At 44.3% G+C, this 19,723-nt stretch overlaps 2 protein-coding genes across 2 annotated transcripts; both read right to left on the bottom strand.

Annotated features, from left to right (window-relative positions):
* Nucleotides 1–217: 217 nt before the first annotated feature.
* Nucleotides 218–10,267, bottom strand: LOC148080553 (uncharacterized). The gene is made up of 6 exons (XM_087790268.1): nucleotides 10,211–10,267; nucleotides 8,506–8,659; nucleotides 7,782–7,942; nucleotides 6,752–6,958; nucleotides 6,510–6,691; nucleotides 218–5,656 (listed from the first exon to the last, which is right to left on the bottom strand). The coding sequence occupies exons 1-6, from the start codon at nucleotides 10,260–10,262 to the stop codon at nucleotides 218–220; spliced, it is 6,195 nt and encodes a 2,064-aa protein (XP_087646394.1). The 5' UTR covers nucleotides 10,263–10,267.
* Nucleotides 10,268–10,533: 266 nt separating this feature from the next.
* On the bottom strand, nucleotides 10,534–16,516 carry rdh12l (retinol dehydrogenase 12, like). The gene is made up of 7 exons (XM_087788439.1): nucleotides 16,386–16,516; nucleotides 15,968–16,080; nucleotides 13,428–13,583; nucleotides 13,266–13,370; nucleotides 11,186–11,395; nucleotides 10,817–11,009; nucleotides 10,534–10,755 (listed from the first exon to the last, which is right to left on the bottom strand). The coding sequence occupies exons 1-7, from the start codon at nucleotides 16,397–16,399 to the stop codon at nucleotides 10,656–10,658; spliced, it is 891 nt and encodes a 296-aa protein (XP_087644565.1). The 5' UTR covers nucleotides 16,400–16,516; the 3' UTR covers nucleotides 10,534–10,655.
* Between the last annotated feature and the right edge of the window lie 3,207 nt (nucleotides 16,517–19,723).

The raw sequence follows: 19,723 nt of genomic DNA, 5'->3' as shown, positions 1-19,723 counted from the left end.
GTAAAAACGATAAACAAACGTTTGTCAAATTAACATAATATCCTTACTAGACATAATTCTAAACTCATTTACTAAAACACTTCAACAAAAAAACAAGAAACAAAGATGGAGGCTCTGGGATGAGCTCTGGATGAAGTGGAAGCTCTCGATGTGCAGGAGCAGGTTTTACTTCCATTACGAAGCCACACGAACAACTATCTTCTCTCGACTTCCTCCGTCACAGTCTGGTGGAAACATTGTCGACTTCTTCATCATCGCTATAAATCTTTGTGCCTTCCTGCGTCCTCAACATGTCCACGATTGTTGCTACTGTGGCGTTAGGATCCAGCAGTTTGACCAAAGGCAAGTTCACACCTCGCTCCTGGAACACCATGTTTTGCAGAGTCATGGCCTGCATGGAATCTACGCCCAGAGAAGAAAGCGAGACCCTGTCGTTCAGGTCCCTCCTCTCCACACCAGTGCTGTCACTGAGGAGGGAGATGATGTAGGCGTCGAGGGAGACGGCTTGAGTTGGCTTCGTTTGAGAAATGGTCTCTCTGGTCTTCTGGAAAGCTTCTTCCACCAAGGCCGAGAGGCGCATGGTCAAGGCAGCATTCTGAGAAAGGATGTTAAACCTAATGTTGCGGAAGTGAAACCTGCAGACAGCCTGTTGAGGTCTGTTGAGCACGAGGCACTGCTCGAGGCTTTTATGAATCTCGGCCACGTCTAAGACCATCATGCCTTTGGCCTCTAGGAACTTCTGAAAATGCTCTTTGTTAAGCAACAGCCCAAGGTTAAGAGCCCCCCAGTTTATCGACTGAGCTGGCAGTCCACGTTTCCGCCTGTAGTGACAAAACAGGTCGAGGAAAGTGTTTGCTGCTGCGTAGTTGGTTTGTGATGCGTTTCCAAGAAATGCTGAAATAGACGAGTAGCAGACAAAGTAGTCCAGCTGGCAGTTCTTTGTGGCGTCGTGAAGATTGAGGACTCCGTTCACCTTGGGTTTAAGAACCTTCTCGTAAAGAGACCTGTTAAGGGTCTCGATGAGTCCGTCGTGCAAGACCACAGCACTGTGAAACACACCCTTGATGGGGAAGCCACGGTGTTTCTCGGAGATGGAGTGGATGGCTGCGTGCACCTGCTCTGCGACAGATACGTCGCACTCCAGGGTCCTGATGAGGTTTCCACACCGTTTCTCGATGATGTGGATTCTGTCTCTTACTTCAGGTGTTGGTTTGTTCCGGGAGAGTATGACGATAAACTCACCCCCTCTCTGTGAAATGAACTGGACGGTCTCGAAGCCAAGTCCAGAGAGTCCACCAACTACGATGTACACAGCTCTTTTTCGAAAAAGCAGTTTTTCGCGAGGCAGCAATTGAATATCAGATAAATCCTCACGTTTTAGAGACAAAACCGAGAGTGTCTTTGAGCTGAAATAAGATTCTTGTGCCTGCAGGTCAGATGTGCTCGGTGTTTGGAAGGTAAAGCTTTCAACACAGAACTTCTTGCTCAGATTTAAAGACTTTAGCCAGCGTTGAATCAGTGGCATTTGTGCCCTGAGTGACCCCCTCTGCAAAATGTCGGCCATGTCAATTCTCTGGACGTGAACACTCTGCTGCACATCTGGCACAAAAGTCTGTCGCGCCTGATACTCACAGATAAGAAAAACCTGTCTGACATGAGGGAAGTTGCAGACTTTAGCAACCATCGATTCTTCATACGGTGGAATGACGATGAGTGTGTCCATGTGGTTAACTGGCTCAAATAAGACGTTGTTCTCTGTTGCAACACTCACACTCCAGCCTGATTTAAAGGAGACGAGGGCCAAGACTTTCATCAGCGCAGAGTTTGGTTCAGAGGATACGAGTCCGAGGTGATGCTTGGCTGGTAGCAAGGTGCGATGCAGGATCTCCCACGCAAGCACAAAATAGGAGATGCAAGGTGTTTGTTCAAGAAATGGGAATCGTTTGGTGCTGTAACAAAAAGCTTCCGGTACCCTGACCTTGTTGCCTGCCACTGTAGGGCAGCAAGATGCCACACAGTCTCCGCTTTTAAATCTCTTTACATCTTTGCCCACTGCTGTGATGGTGCCACAGAAATCCAGACAGAGCAGATTGTGTTTCTGTGACGAGTGTTTGTTCCAGTACAAGGTCTTGCCGAAATTCAGATGTGAGGCACTGACAGGAAAGTAATCTGAGGAATGGACCATGATCTTGCTTATCTCAATTTCCACTGAAGAGCTACTGAGTAGGTCTGGCTCTTGAGAGGGAATCGCTCTTACATGCGTCATCTTAAAAGCATCAGCTGTTTGGAATACATGAGCTTCAGACAGGCCGGGGACCAACATGGATGAGGTTTCAACGGTTTTCGGGGTGTGCACAATTGACGGTTTCAGGATTTCACCACCTTTAATAACGAGTTCAGGATATTTGTTGCATGGATATGATCCCAGGATTTTGGAGAGAGCCTGTATGTTCTGAGCAGAACTACTGCTGATATCAATAAGTTGAAATGAAAGTTCTGGAAGCTCTGCAGCCATTGATCTCGTCACACCAGAGAGCACGAAACCTGGACTTATACCATCGACTGTGAGTTCAGATGAGCAGTAGGTGATGGATCTAATTGAGTTTGGGAAACATACTCTCTTGAGCTCAACTACAACTTGACGGAAAACCTCACAACAGTTAACTAGATTGTGTAGAACGACATCCGGGTGGACGGAATTAAAGTCCTCTCTACCCCACAAAAACAGGACCTCATCAAACATTTGAACATACATGTTTGGGAAATCTAGAGTGGTCCACACATGTTCCAGGATGCCTGTCTCACATGTTAAGGGTATATATTTAGATTTCTGGTTCAAGTGCTGTTGCAAGATTTCTGAGATCTCAGAGTTGTTAGAGAACACCAGAGCAGTCAGAGGTTGCTCCGAGCTGATGCCTGCAGGAACGACGCTGAACTTGTTGTGGTAGAAATACTCATCAACGACATAAGAACTATCAGCCAGATACTTGAACATCACATGCTTCACCTCGACCAGGACCCTCCCTGTCTTGTCTGTGAAGCAGCCGCACACCTGAAAGTGATCGGTACCGACTTCAGTTGCTTTCAGATAGACAATCATGTCTTCTTGTAGAGGTTCCAAAACAATTAAACTTTCTATGCTGGTGGGAAAACCTGGTCTGCCAGCAAACATATGCTCAACTGTCACGGGTAGAAGCTGCATGAGGTAGTCGAGGACAACAGGGTGAAGAAAGTAGTCATGCAAGTGCAACTGCAGCTTGGGTGGGACTGTTACAACTGTGAACGCCTCTTTCAGATCCTTCCCATAATACACATCAGCTTTATTCTGAAAGACATCCCCATAGTCAAAGCCTCCCCGGGAGAGGTCTCCATAGATCTCCTTAGAACTAAAGACACAGGTGCACCTTTGGTAGAGAGAGCTCAGGGAAATGGACAATTCATCAACATGTCGTTCTTCTCTGGAAACCACTGTACCAGATGCATATGTCGCAGAAGAAGAAAAGACTGTGAAGTTGGTTTGCTTTTCCGATCGATAGAGCTGCACCTTCAGTTCTGGGGAGTTTGGGGTTAAAACAAATGGGTTGTAAAATTCTACACTGAGCTGCAGGGACTGGAGCGGGACCTTTGGTTTGGTACTGGTCAGACACACAGCTAAACCCAGTTCAGCATATAGAGCACCAGGAATGATGGGTACCCCATTGTGTTTGTGTTCCCTCAGGTACCAACACGACTCAGACATCAGGTCACATACAAATAAAGTCTTGTCGTTTCCTGTTGACAGGAGGACAGGGTGGTCACGTCCTGTGTTGTTTTGTGCAGCTGAAATAATGACGTCCTTGTTTGACAGTTCAAACTTGTATCTTGGAATTGGCAAAGGCTCCGTCTCATGCCCTTTGTAGAAGACATCCCAACCCACATGAAAACCCAGTTCAAAGAGTTCTGAAACAATAGTTCTGTGATCTCTCTGTGGATCCATTGACGCCAAAACAAGAGTATCATCACCTAAGATCTCAGCTATGTATCTCTGGAGAGCTCTTCTCGGACCGATCTCCAAAAACACAACATTCTGTTTTCCCTGAACTGCTGACTTTACAGCTTTTTGGAAAGACACTGGTTCCCGTATATTCTTTGCCCAATAGTCTCCCGAGCAGAAATCCCCAGGTTCCGCTTCTCTACCGGTTACTGTTGAGATCAACTGTGTGTCCAGGGAACAAGCTTCTAAGTCACCGATTGATTCTCTGATATTTGGTAAAATCATGTCCATCATGTGGCTGTGATAGGCAGCAGGGACGTCCAGAAGTTGGACGAACAAATCCACATGAGATCTGAGCTCATTGGCCAATGTCTTGATTGCGTCTGGATCACCTGACAATGTGCAGGATTTTGGGCTGTTGAAAGCTGCAATACTTATTTTCTCCGAGTGCCGATTGAGCCGAGTCAACACATCCGCTACCGCCATGTTGCCGACGACAAGCATCTTTCCCCCTGTGACTCGACTCTGCAGTTGACTGCGGTGGTGAATGACCTTCACGGCGTCTGTAAGTGACAACAGGCCTGAGCAGTAAGCAGCTGCAACTTCCCCGACTGAGTGTCCCAGGATGGCATCTGGTTTGATGCCCCAGTTTCTCAAAAGGCTTGCAATGCCAACTTGAATGGCAAAAAGCAAAGGTTGGACAACATTTGGGGCATTCAGGTCACCACACTCAAATTCGAGTGTCTTCAAGATATTCAGTGAATCTCGCTTTAGGAACAATTCAGTAACCTCTTCAACCTTTTCTCTGAATACAGGCTCACATGCTAGCAGCTGCTTCCCCATGCCACGGTAGGTTACACCATTGCCACAAAAAACAAATACTAGCTTTGGCTCTGAAAGGGAAGGTTTAATGGTCTTGCTTGTTTTCAGTTCCTCTTTGAGATCAGCAACAGAAGATGTTCTGATGGCTCGCCTGTATCTGTGTTTCTGGTGGCTCCTCCTACAGGCTGATGTGTACAACAATGCATCAATGTCGACATCGTCATGCAGCTCCTTCAGCGTCTCCTGCTTCATCAGAGTGAGAGACTTTGCAGAATTTGCAGATAAGACAAAATATTTTAACCTGTTTCCCATTTTCTTTGTCTCTCTGGTTGCTTGTCTATGCTGTTTAACAACCGCATGTGCATTTGTTCCCCCAAACCCAAAGTTGTTTACTCCTGCTAGTCTATATCCGCAACACTCCCACTTTTCTGCATTGACTGGGACCTGAAAGTTGAAGGCGTCGGTCTCTATGCTTTGTTCAGATGCGATCACAGTAGGAGCTATTGTTTCGTGCTTCATCATGAGCAGAACCTTAATGAGTCCAGCGACCCCTGCAGCAGATTCTGTGTGTCCAATGTTGCCTTTCACCGAGCCGACCCGGAGCGTTCCCACCCCGGGAGGTCTAGCTTTGGCGATAACGTTTGAAATGCTCGTTGCCTCCGTCGGGTCACCGACTGGAGTTCCAGTCCCATGGGCTTCGATGTACTGGACGTTTGCGATGTCGCTTTTTGAATAACTTCTCCTCAGCAACTCCTCCTGTTGAGTCACCGAGGGTTTGGTCATTGGACTCACTGAGTGGCCATCTTGGTTGACCGATGTTTTGGTGATGATGCCCCAGATGTGGTCACAGTCATGGAGAGCCTGAAATGAAACCGTAGAGTTTAAATCCAAGTGTAGGGACGGTTGAAAGTGCCTCAAAGTCATATTCAACGATTGTGCTATGAACAAAGCCAAGACCTTCATGTATGATTTGAAATGCACTTTTAAAATGACCACGAGATCCTCTGAAGCAGGGGTCTCCAAACCGGTCCTCAAAGGGCCGGGGGGGTGCAGGTTTTTTTTCCAACTGATCAAGCATGTAGAGTTTAACCAATGAGGTTTCAACTGAAACATGCAACACCAGACTGACAGTCAATGGATTACACTCCAAAAACTCCTGATTGGGTTAAAAGGAGTCCACTTGATTGGTTGGAACCTTTGAGGACCTGTTTGTAGACCCCTGCTCTGAAGGATATGAAGTGAAAAACAGTTGAAAGCTGATCTCATGACAGTAGCCTCCACCACTGGACATGGACGCCAACACAGATCAGGTTCACCTGCATGTGGCAAGAGGAAGTCGGGCGTCTCGGAACAAAACATCAGAAGAATCTGTGGAATTTACTGGTATGTAGCCTATGAAGCTGCCATGATGAGTTCACTGAGGTGGAGTGAGAGAGAGAGAGAATTGTTTGGAGGTTTTGAGTGCTTGTTGTGTGCTTGAAGTGATAAGTGTCACTTAAGTTTCAGAAAGAGTTATATTTTAATTTGAAGAGTAGTTTTAAAGTCTCACATTTCTAAGTCCATGAACAAAGTACAGCTAAAGTAAAGTCCAAACTATTGGTTCAAATGTGAAAATACTCCAACCTCAACCCCAACCCTAACCTTAACCCTAGCTCCTGTACCTAAACCTAACCCTAGTTGTTCAAAAGAATGTAGACAATGAAAAAAGCCACACCTTCTTCAGAGGCTTCAAGAGGACGACGCCACAACCTTCACCTCGCCCGTAACCGTCGGCATTGTTGGAAAAGGGTTTGCTGGTCCCACTGGGCGAGATCATCTTGGCCTTGCTGAGGGCAACAAAGACTCGTGGTTCGATGATGCAGTTCACTCCTCCACATATCGCCGTCTCGCAGTCACCTGAGGAAGAAAATAAATCTCACATATGACAATTCCTTAATAGACTTACTTCATCCAGACCTTGCTTGATGGATTGACAGGCCAAGTGTAGAGCCACCAGAGACGAAGAGCAGGCGCAGTCGATGGCCAGTGAGGGGCCGGTGAAGTTAAAGATGTAGGAGATCCTGTTAGCTGCGATGCTCATGGCGAGTCCTGTTCCCGTCCAATGGTTGATGACACTGGGGTGCATGTGGGCCGCCTTGGTTTCGTAGTCTCGGTTCATCAAACCTTTATGGAGGAATATTTGATCAAAGTGATGAACAATATTGGATTTTAAAATGATCAAAACACGGAGTCCGTTCCGTCGCTCCAACAAGACGTCAGTCCGCCCCAGGTCTTATACTTCGCTTCATGGAGAAAGATGAACAATCCAGAGTGTGTCACGGGTCGTTTATTCGCCACTTCAAGTCAAACAAAATACAAGCTTTACAATCGCGACCAGACACACTTTCTCCCGGCGACTGTACAGGTCAATAGTCCCGGGAGAAAAGGTCCCGATCTGTAGAAACATCGCTATATTTAAGGCAAATTTCCGGTCTGGGAGGTCGTCCCTTTCCGGCCAAATGGTTCTTTCAAGTTCCCTGTGTCCCGATCCCCCGTAGAGAGACATCCTGATTTGTTTTCTTGTAATCTAATCATTCAAATGTTCTCTGGTGGGGGTTTCCGTCTTTTAGCCCCCCTTTCCCAGGTGTGTCTTGCTTCGCTCTTATCTACGATTTAAGGTGTGATTTGCAGATAAACATGTCTTAAATTAGTGTAGTGAAGCGTTTAAGCTCTTAGATGAAGCGAGTAATTTATACTTTATATTTTGATGATCTTTTAGCATTAATTTAAGTATGGCGTATACTTATAGTGTATAATAATTTTAATCTAACAACTTCAATCTTCTTTCATGAGGTCATGAGGTCTTGGACAGCAACTGGTGATACATGAGGACACCCTTTGATAGACTCAGTCATCATTATCATTATTAAGGGAGGAAACCTCACAGACGCTCAGGGGAAAACATAGGAGTCTCTTCAGTTCACATCCAATGTGTCCGTAGACGTACCAATAAAAACTCCCGTCCGGGTCCCACTGGCCTTTTCCATGGGGATTCCAGCATTTTCCAGAGCTCTGTAGACACACTGAAGCAGCAGCTTCTGCTGAGGATCCATCTGCTCCGCCTCGCTGTCGCTGATGCCGAAAAACTTGTTGTCGAATTGGTTGAAACTGAGGGAAGAGAGTTATATGTACGACGCAAGAAGAGTGGACCAGAAATATGGTGATAGAAAGCTTCTATTCTTAAAATGACTCCGTCTTTTGGTATTTTCTGATTCTATGATTGCTTCTCTACGAGCTTCCGTTACACTCGAGTTATACTTTGGTTTTATTTTGTTCTTTAACTTCCCTTGAGCTTGACTAGTGACAGGAACTCATCAACAATCAAGGCCCGACAACCTGCGTCAACCACCTGATTCCAGATCGAAGGAGATCCTGCGAGTTCAGTCTTGTTTCACAAATCTTATTGTTTTTACTTTTTGATGCCTTTTAGTGAGTTTCCTGTTTGTTCGATATTTCGTTTACTTCCCAGTTTTCTTTTCTGTTCCCTGTTTTTCCATGTCCATGTATTTTACATTCCTGTTCATACCATAGTTTTGTAGATGTTTTGGTTTTAGTACATTTGAGATACTGGACTCTTGTTATTGTTGCTGGTCACTTGCAGCTGCATTTGGGTTCCACCGTGAAAACTAAATGCATTTAAATGTAACTTTTAATGCAAGATAAAATCTTACTTGTCAATAAAAGCTGCCTTGTCTGTCCGAGATTTTCCCGCCTTGTTGTCGTCTGGATCGAACCAACTGTCCGAGTTAAATCTGTCTTTTGGAATCGACACAGAACAGTTGGTTTTATTCAGCAGAACGTTCCAGAAGTTCTCCAGTCCTTCCCCTGGTCAGAGCGAGGAAGAAGATGTTTGTATCGTCAAGAGTGTGTTGATACCAATCACCATACAAGGATACGATATATATTGTGATAGTGTAGTATCAAGTATATATGTGTAGTATTGTCCAGTACTTGACTCTGGTGTTGTGATAGTGTAGTAACAAGTATATATGTGTAGTATTGTCCAGTACTTGACTCTGGTGTTGTGATAGTGTAGTATCAAGTATATATGTGTAGTATTGTCCAGTACTTGACTCTGGTGTTGTGATAGTGTAGTAACAAGTATATATGTGTAGTATTGTCCAGTACTTGACTCTGGTGTTGTGATAGTGTAGTATCAAGTATATATGTGTAGTATTGTCCAGTACTTGACTCTGGTGTTGTGATAGTGTAGTATCAAGTATATATGTGTAGTATTGTCCAGTACTTGACTCTGGTGTTGTGATAGTGTAGTAACAAGTATATATGTGTAGTAATGTCCAGTACTTGACTCTGGTGTTGTGATAGTGTAGTAACAAGTATATATGTGTAGTATTGTCCAGTACTTGACTCTGGTGTTGTGATAGTGTAGTAACAAGTATATATGTGTAATATTGTCCAGTACTTGACTCTGGTGTTGTGATAGTGTAGTAACAAGTATATATGTGTAGTATTGTCCAGTACTTGACTCTGGTGTTGTGATAGTGTAGTAACAAGTATATATGTGTAGTATTGTCCAGTACTTGACTCTGGTGTTGTGATAGTGTAGTAACAAGTATATATGTGTAGTATTGTCCAGTACTTGACTCTGATGTTGTGATAGTGTAGTAACAAGTATATATGTGCAGTATTGTCCAGTACTTGACTCTGGTGTTGTGATAGTGTAGTAACAAGTATATATGTGCAGTATTGTCCAGTACTTACTCTGGTGTTGTGATAGTGTAGTAACAAGTATATATGTGTAGTATTGTCCAGTACTTGACTCTGGTGTTGTGATAGTGTAGTAACAAGGATATATGTGTAGTATTGTCCAGTACTTGACTCTGGTGTTGTAGTATTTACAGACCACATGACTCTTGACGAAGTCGTAACTACTTTCATTTGTTTTCAAACCAAAATATGTCCAAACATCAGCTTTAAAAGCTGCTGGACTCACTGTATCCTCTCGTCCTCAGTCATTCCCGGGATCTGACAGGATTTCAATGTTTACTTAGATCCAGAGGACGTAAAGACTGCCATCTAGTGGCTGAAGTGTAATTGCGACACAAAAATTAACAGATTATTTGCATGTTTATTGTAAGATTTTTTTTTTATTATTGTAAAAACTTTATTGAACTAAACCATAAAACCACAAAAGATAAAAAATAAAATGTAATATAAAGACCTATACCCATACAGCGCTGTTAGATATGATACAGTATTCAGGAAAAGAATACTGCAATATCTTTCGCCATCAGTTTTTTCTAACACGCCCACATGAAAGTGTTAAACAGGAAGTTGAAGCAAAACATTTTAAATAAATTTGATTGTTTTTGAAAAAATGATCTGCAAGAAGAAGTGAAAGTTTTCAACACTGACCGCCTGGAAAGTTGCACCCGATGCCCACGACCGCGACCCCTGCCTCGTCCATCGCGTCCGAGCGTCGGAAGAACAACTCGACTCCCGACCTCGACTCCCGACCTCGACTCCCGACCTCAGCACTTCAGTGTGTATTCACAGCTCAGTGCGTCTTTACATCCACGTCCTCTCAGTGATGGCATCAGTCACGGACCGGCAGCTGCTTTTCTTCCTCATTCATGATTCATGTTACCGTGGCGACGACAGAACATCATCCAGGCGACTCTGACTCGTTACATTGGAAATACAATGATGGTACTGGTTCGCAAGAACTGAAGAAACTCTTTCAGTCAAAATAATAATCATTTTAATGTAGAATCATCTCGCGAACAAACGTCATTCAACAGCAAACACAGTTTAAAAAAACATTTCTAGCTTTAAATTAACGTATCGTGAGGAGCTGAAGTCACCAGTGGATGTTGAGCATCTGGCAGCTCAAGTCCCACAACTTCTGGGCCAGAACGTCGTCCCTGCCTGAGGACGAACACTTGGACTTGGAGCAGTCGCTGGAAAAGAACGAATGTTGAAAATTATTGAGCTTCTTTTAGGTCATTTACGGTTACGAACCTGTAGTATTCTCCGCTCTGGTTCTCCAGCGACGGCTCTACGGCGCAGTAGATGGTCGTCTGAGCGCCCTCTACTGTCGTCTTCGTGAAGCTGCTGACCACCCTGAGGGCCGCCTTCTGGAACCCGCTCATGTGGCGCCACAGGTCGGACTGGATCACGCCGGGGTGGAGCGAGTACGTCGTGACCCCTGACCCTGACGAGGGTAGAGACAGAAGAACCTTAGAACCATGGACCGGAGCTCCTGCCGGTGTAGCTACCATATGATTTTGTAGGGGGGACAATATTGTAGGGGGGACAATATTGTAGGGGGGACTGATATTGTAGGGGGGACCGATATTGTAGCTACACCGGGCCGAGAGAGAAACTCACCCTCCAGCCGTTGGGCGAGCGAGCGCGAGAACAGGACGTTGGCGAGCTTGCTCTGAGCGTACGCTCGCCGTTTGTCGTAATTCTTCTCGCTGTTGATGTCGTCCAACTTGATGCCGCTCCAGGAGTGAACGGTGGACGACACAGTGACGACCCGGGCCGGAGCCGAGCGCTTCATCAGGTCCAGCAACAGGTGGGTCAACAGGAAGTGACCTGGAGGGGAAACGAATCACACGACTTCTTCAGTTGTACTTTGACTATAACAAGATTTTATAAGAACACGACATGCATTGTGTAGCCACATCTTAGTGGCTCCTGTGAGGGGATAGAGCTGGATGTCATCAGCAAAAATGTGATAAGAAACATCAGGAAATCTCTGAATGATTTTACCGAGGGGAATCAAGTACAGCAAAAACAATAAAGGACCCGGAACAGAACCTTGAGGGACTCCACACAACAGATCTGCCGATTCAGACCTCATTTGATTGGCAGATACACTAAAACTGCGCCCAGAAAGGTAAGATGAGAACCATTCTAATACAGACCCAGACAGTCCCACTTCATCCCTCAGTCTTCTCAGCAGGATCTGGTGATCAACTGTGTCAAAGGCTGAATTTACCCGAGTCAGCCGACATCATGATGTCACTGGACACCTTCAATAAAGCTGTCTCCGTAGAGTGATGTTTACGGAACCAGACTGAAACTTCTCATGAATGTCACTCTGATCCAGGAGCAAGGACAGCTGCTCAGACACCACCTTCTCCAAGATCTTGGAGAAGAAAGGGAGCTTAGAAATAGGCCTGAAATGACTGAGGTCAGTTGGGTCTAAGCCTGTTTTTTTGAGCAGAGGCTCCACAATGGCATGTTTAAATGCATTGGGAAAAACCCCTGTGGAAAGGGAGAGGTTCAACATATTGGTAACCCAGGGGCCAATTACATCAAATACTTTGATAAAAAGCCTACAAGGAAGGACGTCATCTGAGCAAGAGGAGGGTTTCATCTTGTTCACTAGTGCCGAAATATCACCCAAAGATACAGCAGTGAAGGAAGACCAAGAGGAGGAGAGGGGCTCAGAGACAGTAGGGGTTCCAAACAAAGGGGGAGAGATTTTCTCTTTGATCAACTTAATTTTGTCAATGAAAAATCTCAACAATGCATTGCTGTCAGCTTCACAGAAGACAGGCGTGATTTGAGGAGCAGGAGACACAAGAGAATTAATCGTGTCAAACAACACCTTGGGGTTTTTCTTATTTGCTGCTACCAGTTTGCTGATGTAATCAGATCTAGCAGTTTCCACCATCTCATTGTAAGAAGACATCAGATCCCTGAGTAGTACACTATCAGAACACCAGAGTCAAGTACTGGACAATACTACACATATATCCTTGTTACTACACTATCACAACAGCAGAGCCGAGTACTGGATAATACTACACATATATACTTGTTACTACACTATCACAACACCAGAGTCAAGTACTCGACAATACTACACATATATACTTGTTACTACACTATCAGAACACCAGAGTCAAGTACTGGACAATACTACACATATATCCTTGTTACTACACTATCACAACAGCAGAGCCGAGTACTGGATAATACTACACATATATACTTGTTACTACACTATCACAACACCAGAGTCAAGTACTCGACAATACTACACATATATACTTGTTACTACACTATCACAACACCAGAGTCAAGTACTGGACAATACTACACGTATATACTTGTTACTACACTATCACAACACCAGAGCCGAGTACTGGATAATACTACACATATATACTTGTTACTACACTATCACAACACCAGAGTCAAGTACTCGACAATACTACACGTATATACTTGTTACTACACTATCACAACACCAGAGCTGAGTACTGGATAATACTACACATATATACTTGTTACTACACTATCACAACACCAGAGTCAAGTACTCGACAATACTTCACATATACGTATACTTGTTACTACAGTGTCACTATATATACACTATATATACTATATATCGTTGATCCTCTACTTATAAGTTTTAAATGGACAAAACCACGAGAATGTCTTATTTTACCGAAGTGATTGATTCCGATCTGCGTCTCGAAGCCGTCCACAGTCTTGCCGTACGGACACATCATGACTCCGGCGTTGTTGATCAGGATGTTAAGTCGTTCTTCTCCTGCAGGATGGAAAACATCAGGCGACGGAGGTTTCATTCATTTCCAGAGACTCGTACCGTTGTTGATGGCCTCAGCGAACTCCCGGACGGACTTGAGGTCGGACAAGTCCAGCTTCATGCAGACCACGTTCTCGTTGCCGGAGCTTTCTTTGACTTCCTTGACGGCTGCTTCTGCTTTTTCCATGTCTCTGCAGGCCATGATGACCCTGGCGCCTACACACACACACCCACACCCACACCCCCACACACACACACACACACACACACACACACACACACACACACACACACACACACACACACACACACACACACACACACACACACACACACACACACACACACACACACACACACACACACACACACACACACACACACACACACACACACACACACACACACACACACACACACACACACACACACACACACACACACTCATGAAGACACACAGAGGAACAGCACCACCTACTGGTACAACTGCACAACTGCAGTTCGATAAATTACAATGACGTTTAAATAAAAATAATATTTATGAGGATGTTTTTTTTAATGCCACGATATCATTTTTATTTATTATTAGTTAAACAAACAAGATTAAATACAATAGAAAATAAACATCACAATGTTTCTTTTAAGAAATATGTTTAATGTTTTAAAAAAAACCCTGTAAATTGATGGTATAGCTTATGATATTTGGTATTTAATTATTTATTTAATTTATATATGTTTTTACTCATTTGTTTTTATTGTAAATCTTGTTTTTTCGTATTTTGTGTACGTTTGTGTCACATCTTAGTGGCTCCTGTGAGGGGCCACATCTTAGTGGCTCCTGTGAAGGGTCACATCTTAGTGGCTCCTGTGAGGGGTCACATCTTAGTGGTTCCTGTGAGGGGTCACATCTTAGTGGCTCCTGTGAGGGGCCACATCTCAGTGGCTCCTGTGAGGGGTCACATCTTAGTGGCTCCTGTGAGGGGTCACATCTTAGTGGCTCCTGTGAGGGGTCACATCTTAGTGGCTCCTGTGAGGGGCCGCATCTTAGTGGCTTCTGTGATGGGTCCCATCTTAGTGGCTCCTGTGAGGGGTCACATATTAGTGGCTTCTGTGAGGGGTCACATCTTAGTGGCTCCTGTGAGGGGCCACATCTTAGTGGCTTCTGTGATGGGTCCCATCTTAGTGGCTCCTGTGAGGGGTCACATATTAGTGGCTTCTGTGAGGGGTCACATATTAGTGGCTTCTGTGAGGGGTCACATCTTAGTGGCTCCTGTGAGGGGTCACATCTTAGTGGCTCCTGTGAGGGGTCACATCTTAGTGGCTCCTGTGAGGGGTCCCATCTTAGTGGCTCCTGTGAGGGGTCACATCTTAGTGGCTCCTGTGATGGGTCCCATCTTAGTGGCTCCTGTGAGGGGTCACATCTTAGTGGCTCCTGTGAGGGGTCACATCTTAGTGGCTCCTGTGAGGGGCCACATCTCAGTGGCTCCTGTGATGGGTCCCATCTTAGTGGCTCCTGTGAGGGGTCACATCTTAGTGGCTCCTGTGAGGGGCCACATCTCAGTGGCTCCTGTGAGGGGTCACATCTTAGTGGCTTCTGTGAGGGGCCACATCTTAGTGGCTCCTGCGAGGGGTCACATCTCAGTGGCTCCTGTGAGGGGTCACATCTTAGTGGCTCCTGTGAGGGGTCACATCTTAGTGGCTCCTGTGAGGGGTCACATCTCAGTGGCTCCTGTGAGGGGTCACATCTTAGTGGCTCCTGTGAGGGGCCACATCTCAGTGGCTCCTGTGAGAGGTCACATCTCAGTGGCTCCTGTGATGGGTCACATCTCAGTGGCTCCTGTGAGGGGTCACATCTCAGTGGCTCCTGTGAGGGGCCACATCTCAGTGGCTCCTGTGAGGGGTCACATCTCAGTGGCTCATGTGAGGGGCCACATCTCAGTGGCTCCTGTGATGGGTCACATCTCAGTGGCTCCTGTGATGGGTCACATCTCAGTGGCTCATGTGAGGGGCCACATCTCAGTGGCTCCTGTGATGGGTCACATCTCAGTGGCTCCTGTGAGGGGCCACATCTCAGTGGCTCCTGTGAGGGGTCACATCTTAGTGGCTCCTGTGAGGGGCCACATCTCAGTTGCTCCTGTGAGGGGTCACATCTCAGTGGCTCCTGTGAGGGGTCACATCTTAGTGGCTCCTGTGAGGGGTCACATCTTAGTGGCTTCTGTGAGGGGTCACATCTCAGTGGCTTCTGTGAGGGGCCACATATTAGTGGCTCCTGTGAGGGGTCACATCTCAGTGGCTCCTGTGAGGGGTCACATCTTAGTGGCTCCTGTGAGGGGTCACATCTCACATTAAATATTAGGAGAAAATAGTATAAAATGAAGCTAAATATGCTATAATTATGTTTGTATTGTATTAGTTAATGTCGGTTTTATTCCCTGTGATCTTTTTGAAGGACAATAAACATAAACAAAATAAAAATAAACTCCACAATCATATTTAAAGACTAGAACTAGAATGTTTTCGGTTAAATCTCTAAGAGTTGATGGTAACATGCGATGAAAACATGTATTAAAGTTAAGGTCAAGTGCGACTCGACCTCTGACCTCTGCCCGCCAGGTCTCTGGCCGTTTCTTTGCCGATGCCAGTGTTGGATCCAGTGATGATGACGGTTCGACCTTCTAACCTCTGACCTGAAGACCAGCGAGGCCGGAAGATCCTGTTCAGAAGCACAAGTTACTCAACGACCATCGCTATCTTTTACTTATTTATATTTTTAAATAGTTAGTATTAATAGTATATATTAGTCAACTTGAAAAACCCGTTTGGACAGTAAGTAAGTAATTTGTATTTATATAGAACTTTTCCAGACCAGGGTCACAAAGAACTTAAACAATCAAAACAATATTCAATGAAATATATACTTTAAAGGTCAAGATAAAACTGAGAACACAACAGGAGTTCCAGAAAATCAAGGAAACGCTCAAATAAAAACGTCTTAAGATGTTTCTTGAAGGATCTCACCTCATACTCGCCATTTCCCGCGTGTTTTCTTGACTTTTGTTGCTGATAAAAGGAGTAAAAACGTCTCAAGGAAAAGTTGAACTTTAACCCGAAGACACGATCTGTCAAGTGTGAGATGAATCCAATTTGCGGAAATAAGATTACGTTTTCTTGTGACTGCTAGGAATTCCATCCAATCAGATGCGAGCATAGAAGACTTGGAGCAGCTGATTGGTTCAAACACACGCGTAGCTCCTCCCATTTGTTTACAACGCGATCCACGAGAAAGTTAGATATTAAACATTAAACATCTTAAATAACGTGAACATGTGACCGAGATATAAAAGACATGAGAAACAAATATTAATTAAAAAAGATAAAGATTTCGCAACTATGTACTTTTTTTTTACATCCGTCAACTTCCGTTTTAGACATTTCACAATAATAGGCTTTGATGAAGTAAAACGGGACTATTTCAGAAACTTTTAGTTGCAAACTAATGACGTAAATATGAATTAAATTATATTAATAAAACGAACAAGAGACGCTACATTATGTATTATATTATTATTACTATATTCAATAACCACTACATTGTTATCGATACAATTTGAGTAAAAATAAATAGACCTTTAACTTTTCTCAATGTAAAAAAAATGATGAATATATTATACAAACACAGATATACTTTTAACATATATTGTACTGGAGATTATGTCAATTAAACCGTTACTTGTACAAACGTCTTAAACACGAGTCACTCGTAAAGATGACGTCACGATTTGATAAAGAAAACTTTTTTCTTCAGACGTAGTTCTGTGAGTGAATATTGTGAATACATTGTAACCTTAATATGACAATAGAATATTTAAAAACCAGAACATAATCACCTCGAAAACACTCAAAACATTTATGACAAAGTTTGATTGATCTGAGATTATTATTATTATTATTATTCTGCAGATTTACAGCAATTGTTCCTTAAATCTTTTGAACTAGTTTTATAAAAACATACATAAAATATTATTAATAGTATTTAATTTTCAAATGTATATTTAATGATATTATTTAAGCTATTATATTTTATACTATTAATTAATTATTTAAAAGTATTTGCCACTTTAATGAAAGTTTTCGTATCGCATTTTATTTCATTTATTTAATTAATTTTATTTTACACTGTCGTCAAAAACACTCGCTATGAACGTGTTTTGATCATTTAGCTAAAAAACAACAACAACTGAATTCATTGATTTGACTTGTTGTCAAAACAAAAAGAACTTTGAACGTAAATCATGAAACGTTCTAGAAGGAATGACGTGACATTATGTAGTTGCAGTTCCAGTGTTTGTCCAGCAGGTGAGCTCATAACACCAGTTACTGACGTCAGTGTTTTTGTGTTTCACTGAATCTTGTCTTTGAGTCTCAAAGTTTTCAAAGTTTTCAAAGTTTTCAAAGTTTTCAAAGTTTTCAAAGTTTTCAAAGTTTTCAAAGTTTTCAAAGGTCAAATAAAAGCTTCTCTTAAAGGCGACAAAAGTCTTTGACCCTGAACTCTCAGAGCAGGAAACTGTCGAAACAACGTTTCCTTCCTCGTTTCTGACTATTACTGTAACTGTGTGTGTCGTTCTAACGCAACACAAGTTGTCATCACGTCGAGAGATTGTGTGTCGTTCTAACGCAACACAAGTTGTCGTCACGTCGACAGATTGTGTGTCGTTCTAACGCGACACAAGTTGTCATCACGTCGAGAGATTGTGTGTCGTTCTAACGCGACACAAGTTGTCATCACGTCGAGAGATCGGGTGTCGTTCTAAAGCGACACAAGTTGTCGTCACGTCGAGAGATTGTGCGTCGTTCTAACGCGACACAAGTTGTCGTCACGTCGAGAGATCGTGTGTCGTTCTAAAGCGACACAAGTTGTCGTCACGTCGAGAGATTGTGCGTCGTTCTAACGCGACACAAGTTGTCATCACGTCGAGAGATTGTGCGTCGTTCTAACGCGACACAAGTTGTCGTCACGTCGAGAGATCGTGCGTCGTTCTAACGCGACACAAGTTGTCGTCACGTCGAGAGATTGTGCGTCGTTCTAACGCGACACAAGTTGTCGTCACGCCGAGAGATTGTGTGTCGTTCTAACGCGACACAAGTTGTCATCACGTCGAGAGATTGTGCGTCGTTCTAACGCGACACAAGTTGTCGTCACGTCGAGAGATTGTTCGTCGTTCTAACGCGACACAAGTTGTCGTCACGTCGAGAGATCGTGCGTCGTTCTAACGCGACACAAGTTGTCGTCACGTCGAGAGATTGTGCGTCGTTCTAACGCGACACAAGTTGTCGTCACGTCGAGAGATCGTGCGTCGTTCTAACGCGACACAAGTTGTCGTCACGTCGAGAGATTGTGCGTCGTTCTAACGCGACACAAGTTGTCGTCACGCCGAGAGATTGTGTGTCGTTCTAACGCGACACAAGTTGTCATCACGTCGAGAGATTGTGCGTCGTTCTAACGCGACACAAGTTGTCGTCACGTCGAGAGATTGTTCGTCGTTCTAACGCGACACAAGTTGACGTCACGTCGAGAGATCGTGTGTCGTTCTAACGCGACACAAGTTGTCATCACGTCGAGAGATTGTGTGTCGTTCTAACGCGACACAAGTTGTCATCATGTCGAGAGATTGTGCGTCGTTCTAACGCGACACAAGTTGTCGTCACGTCGAGAGATTGTGCGTCGTTCTAACGCGACACAAGTTGTCGTCACGTCGAGAGATCGTGTGTCGTTCTAACGCGACACAAGTTGTCGTCACGTCGAGAGATTGTGCGTCGTTCTAACGCAACACAAGTTGTCGTCAAATCGAGAGATCGTGTGTCGTTCTAACACGACACAAGTTGTCATCATGTCGAGAGATTGTGCGTCGTTCTAACGCGACATAAGTTGTCGTCACGTCGAGAGATCGTGTGTCGTTCTAACGCGACACAAGTTGTCGTCACGTCGAGAGATTGTGCGTCGTTCTAACGCAACACAAGTTGTCGTCACGTCGAGAGATCGTGTGTCGTTCTGACGCGACAAAAGTTGTCGTCACGTCGAGAGATTGTGTGTCGTTCTAACGCGACACAAGTTGTCATCACGTCGAGAGATTGTGCGTCGTTCTAACGCGACACAAGTTGTCGTCACGTCGAGAGATCGTGTGTCGTTCTAACGCGACACAAGTTGTCGTCACGTCGAGAGATTGTGCGTCGTTCTAACGCAACACAAGTTGTCGTTAAATCGAGAGATCGTGTGTCGTTCTAACGCGACACAAGTTGTCATCATGTCGAGAGATTGTGCGTCGTTCTAACGCGACATAAGTTGTCGTCACGTCGAG

The sequence above is a fragment of the Callionymus lyra genome, chromosome 4 (assembly GCF_982586985.1).
Source record: "Callionymus lyra chromosome 4, fCalLyr1.hap1.1, whole genome shotgun sequence".
Classification (NCBI taxonomy): Eukaryota; Metazoa; Chordata; class Actinopteri; order Syngnathiformes; family Callionymidae; genus Callionymus; species Callionymus lyra.
The sequence above is the reverse complement of the archived record's forward strand: the minus strand, read 5'-3'. Positions and strand labels throughout refer to the sequence as shown.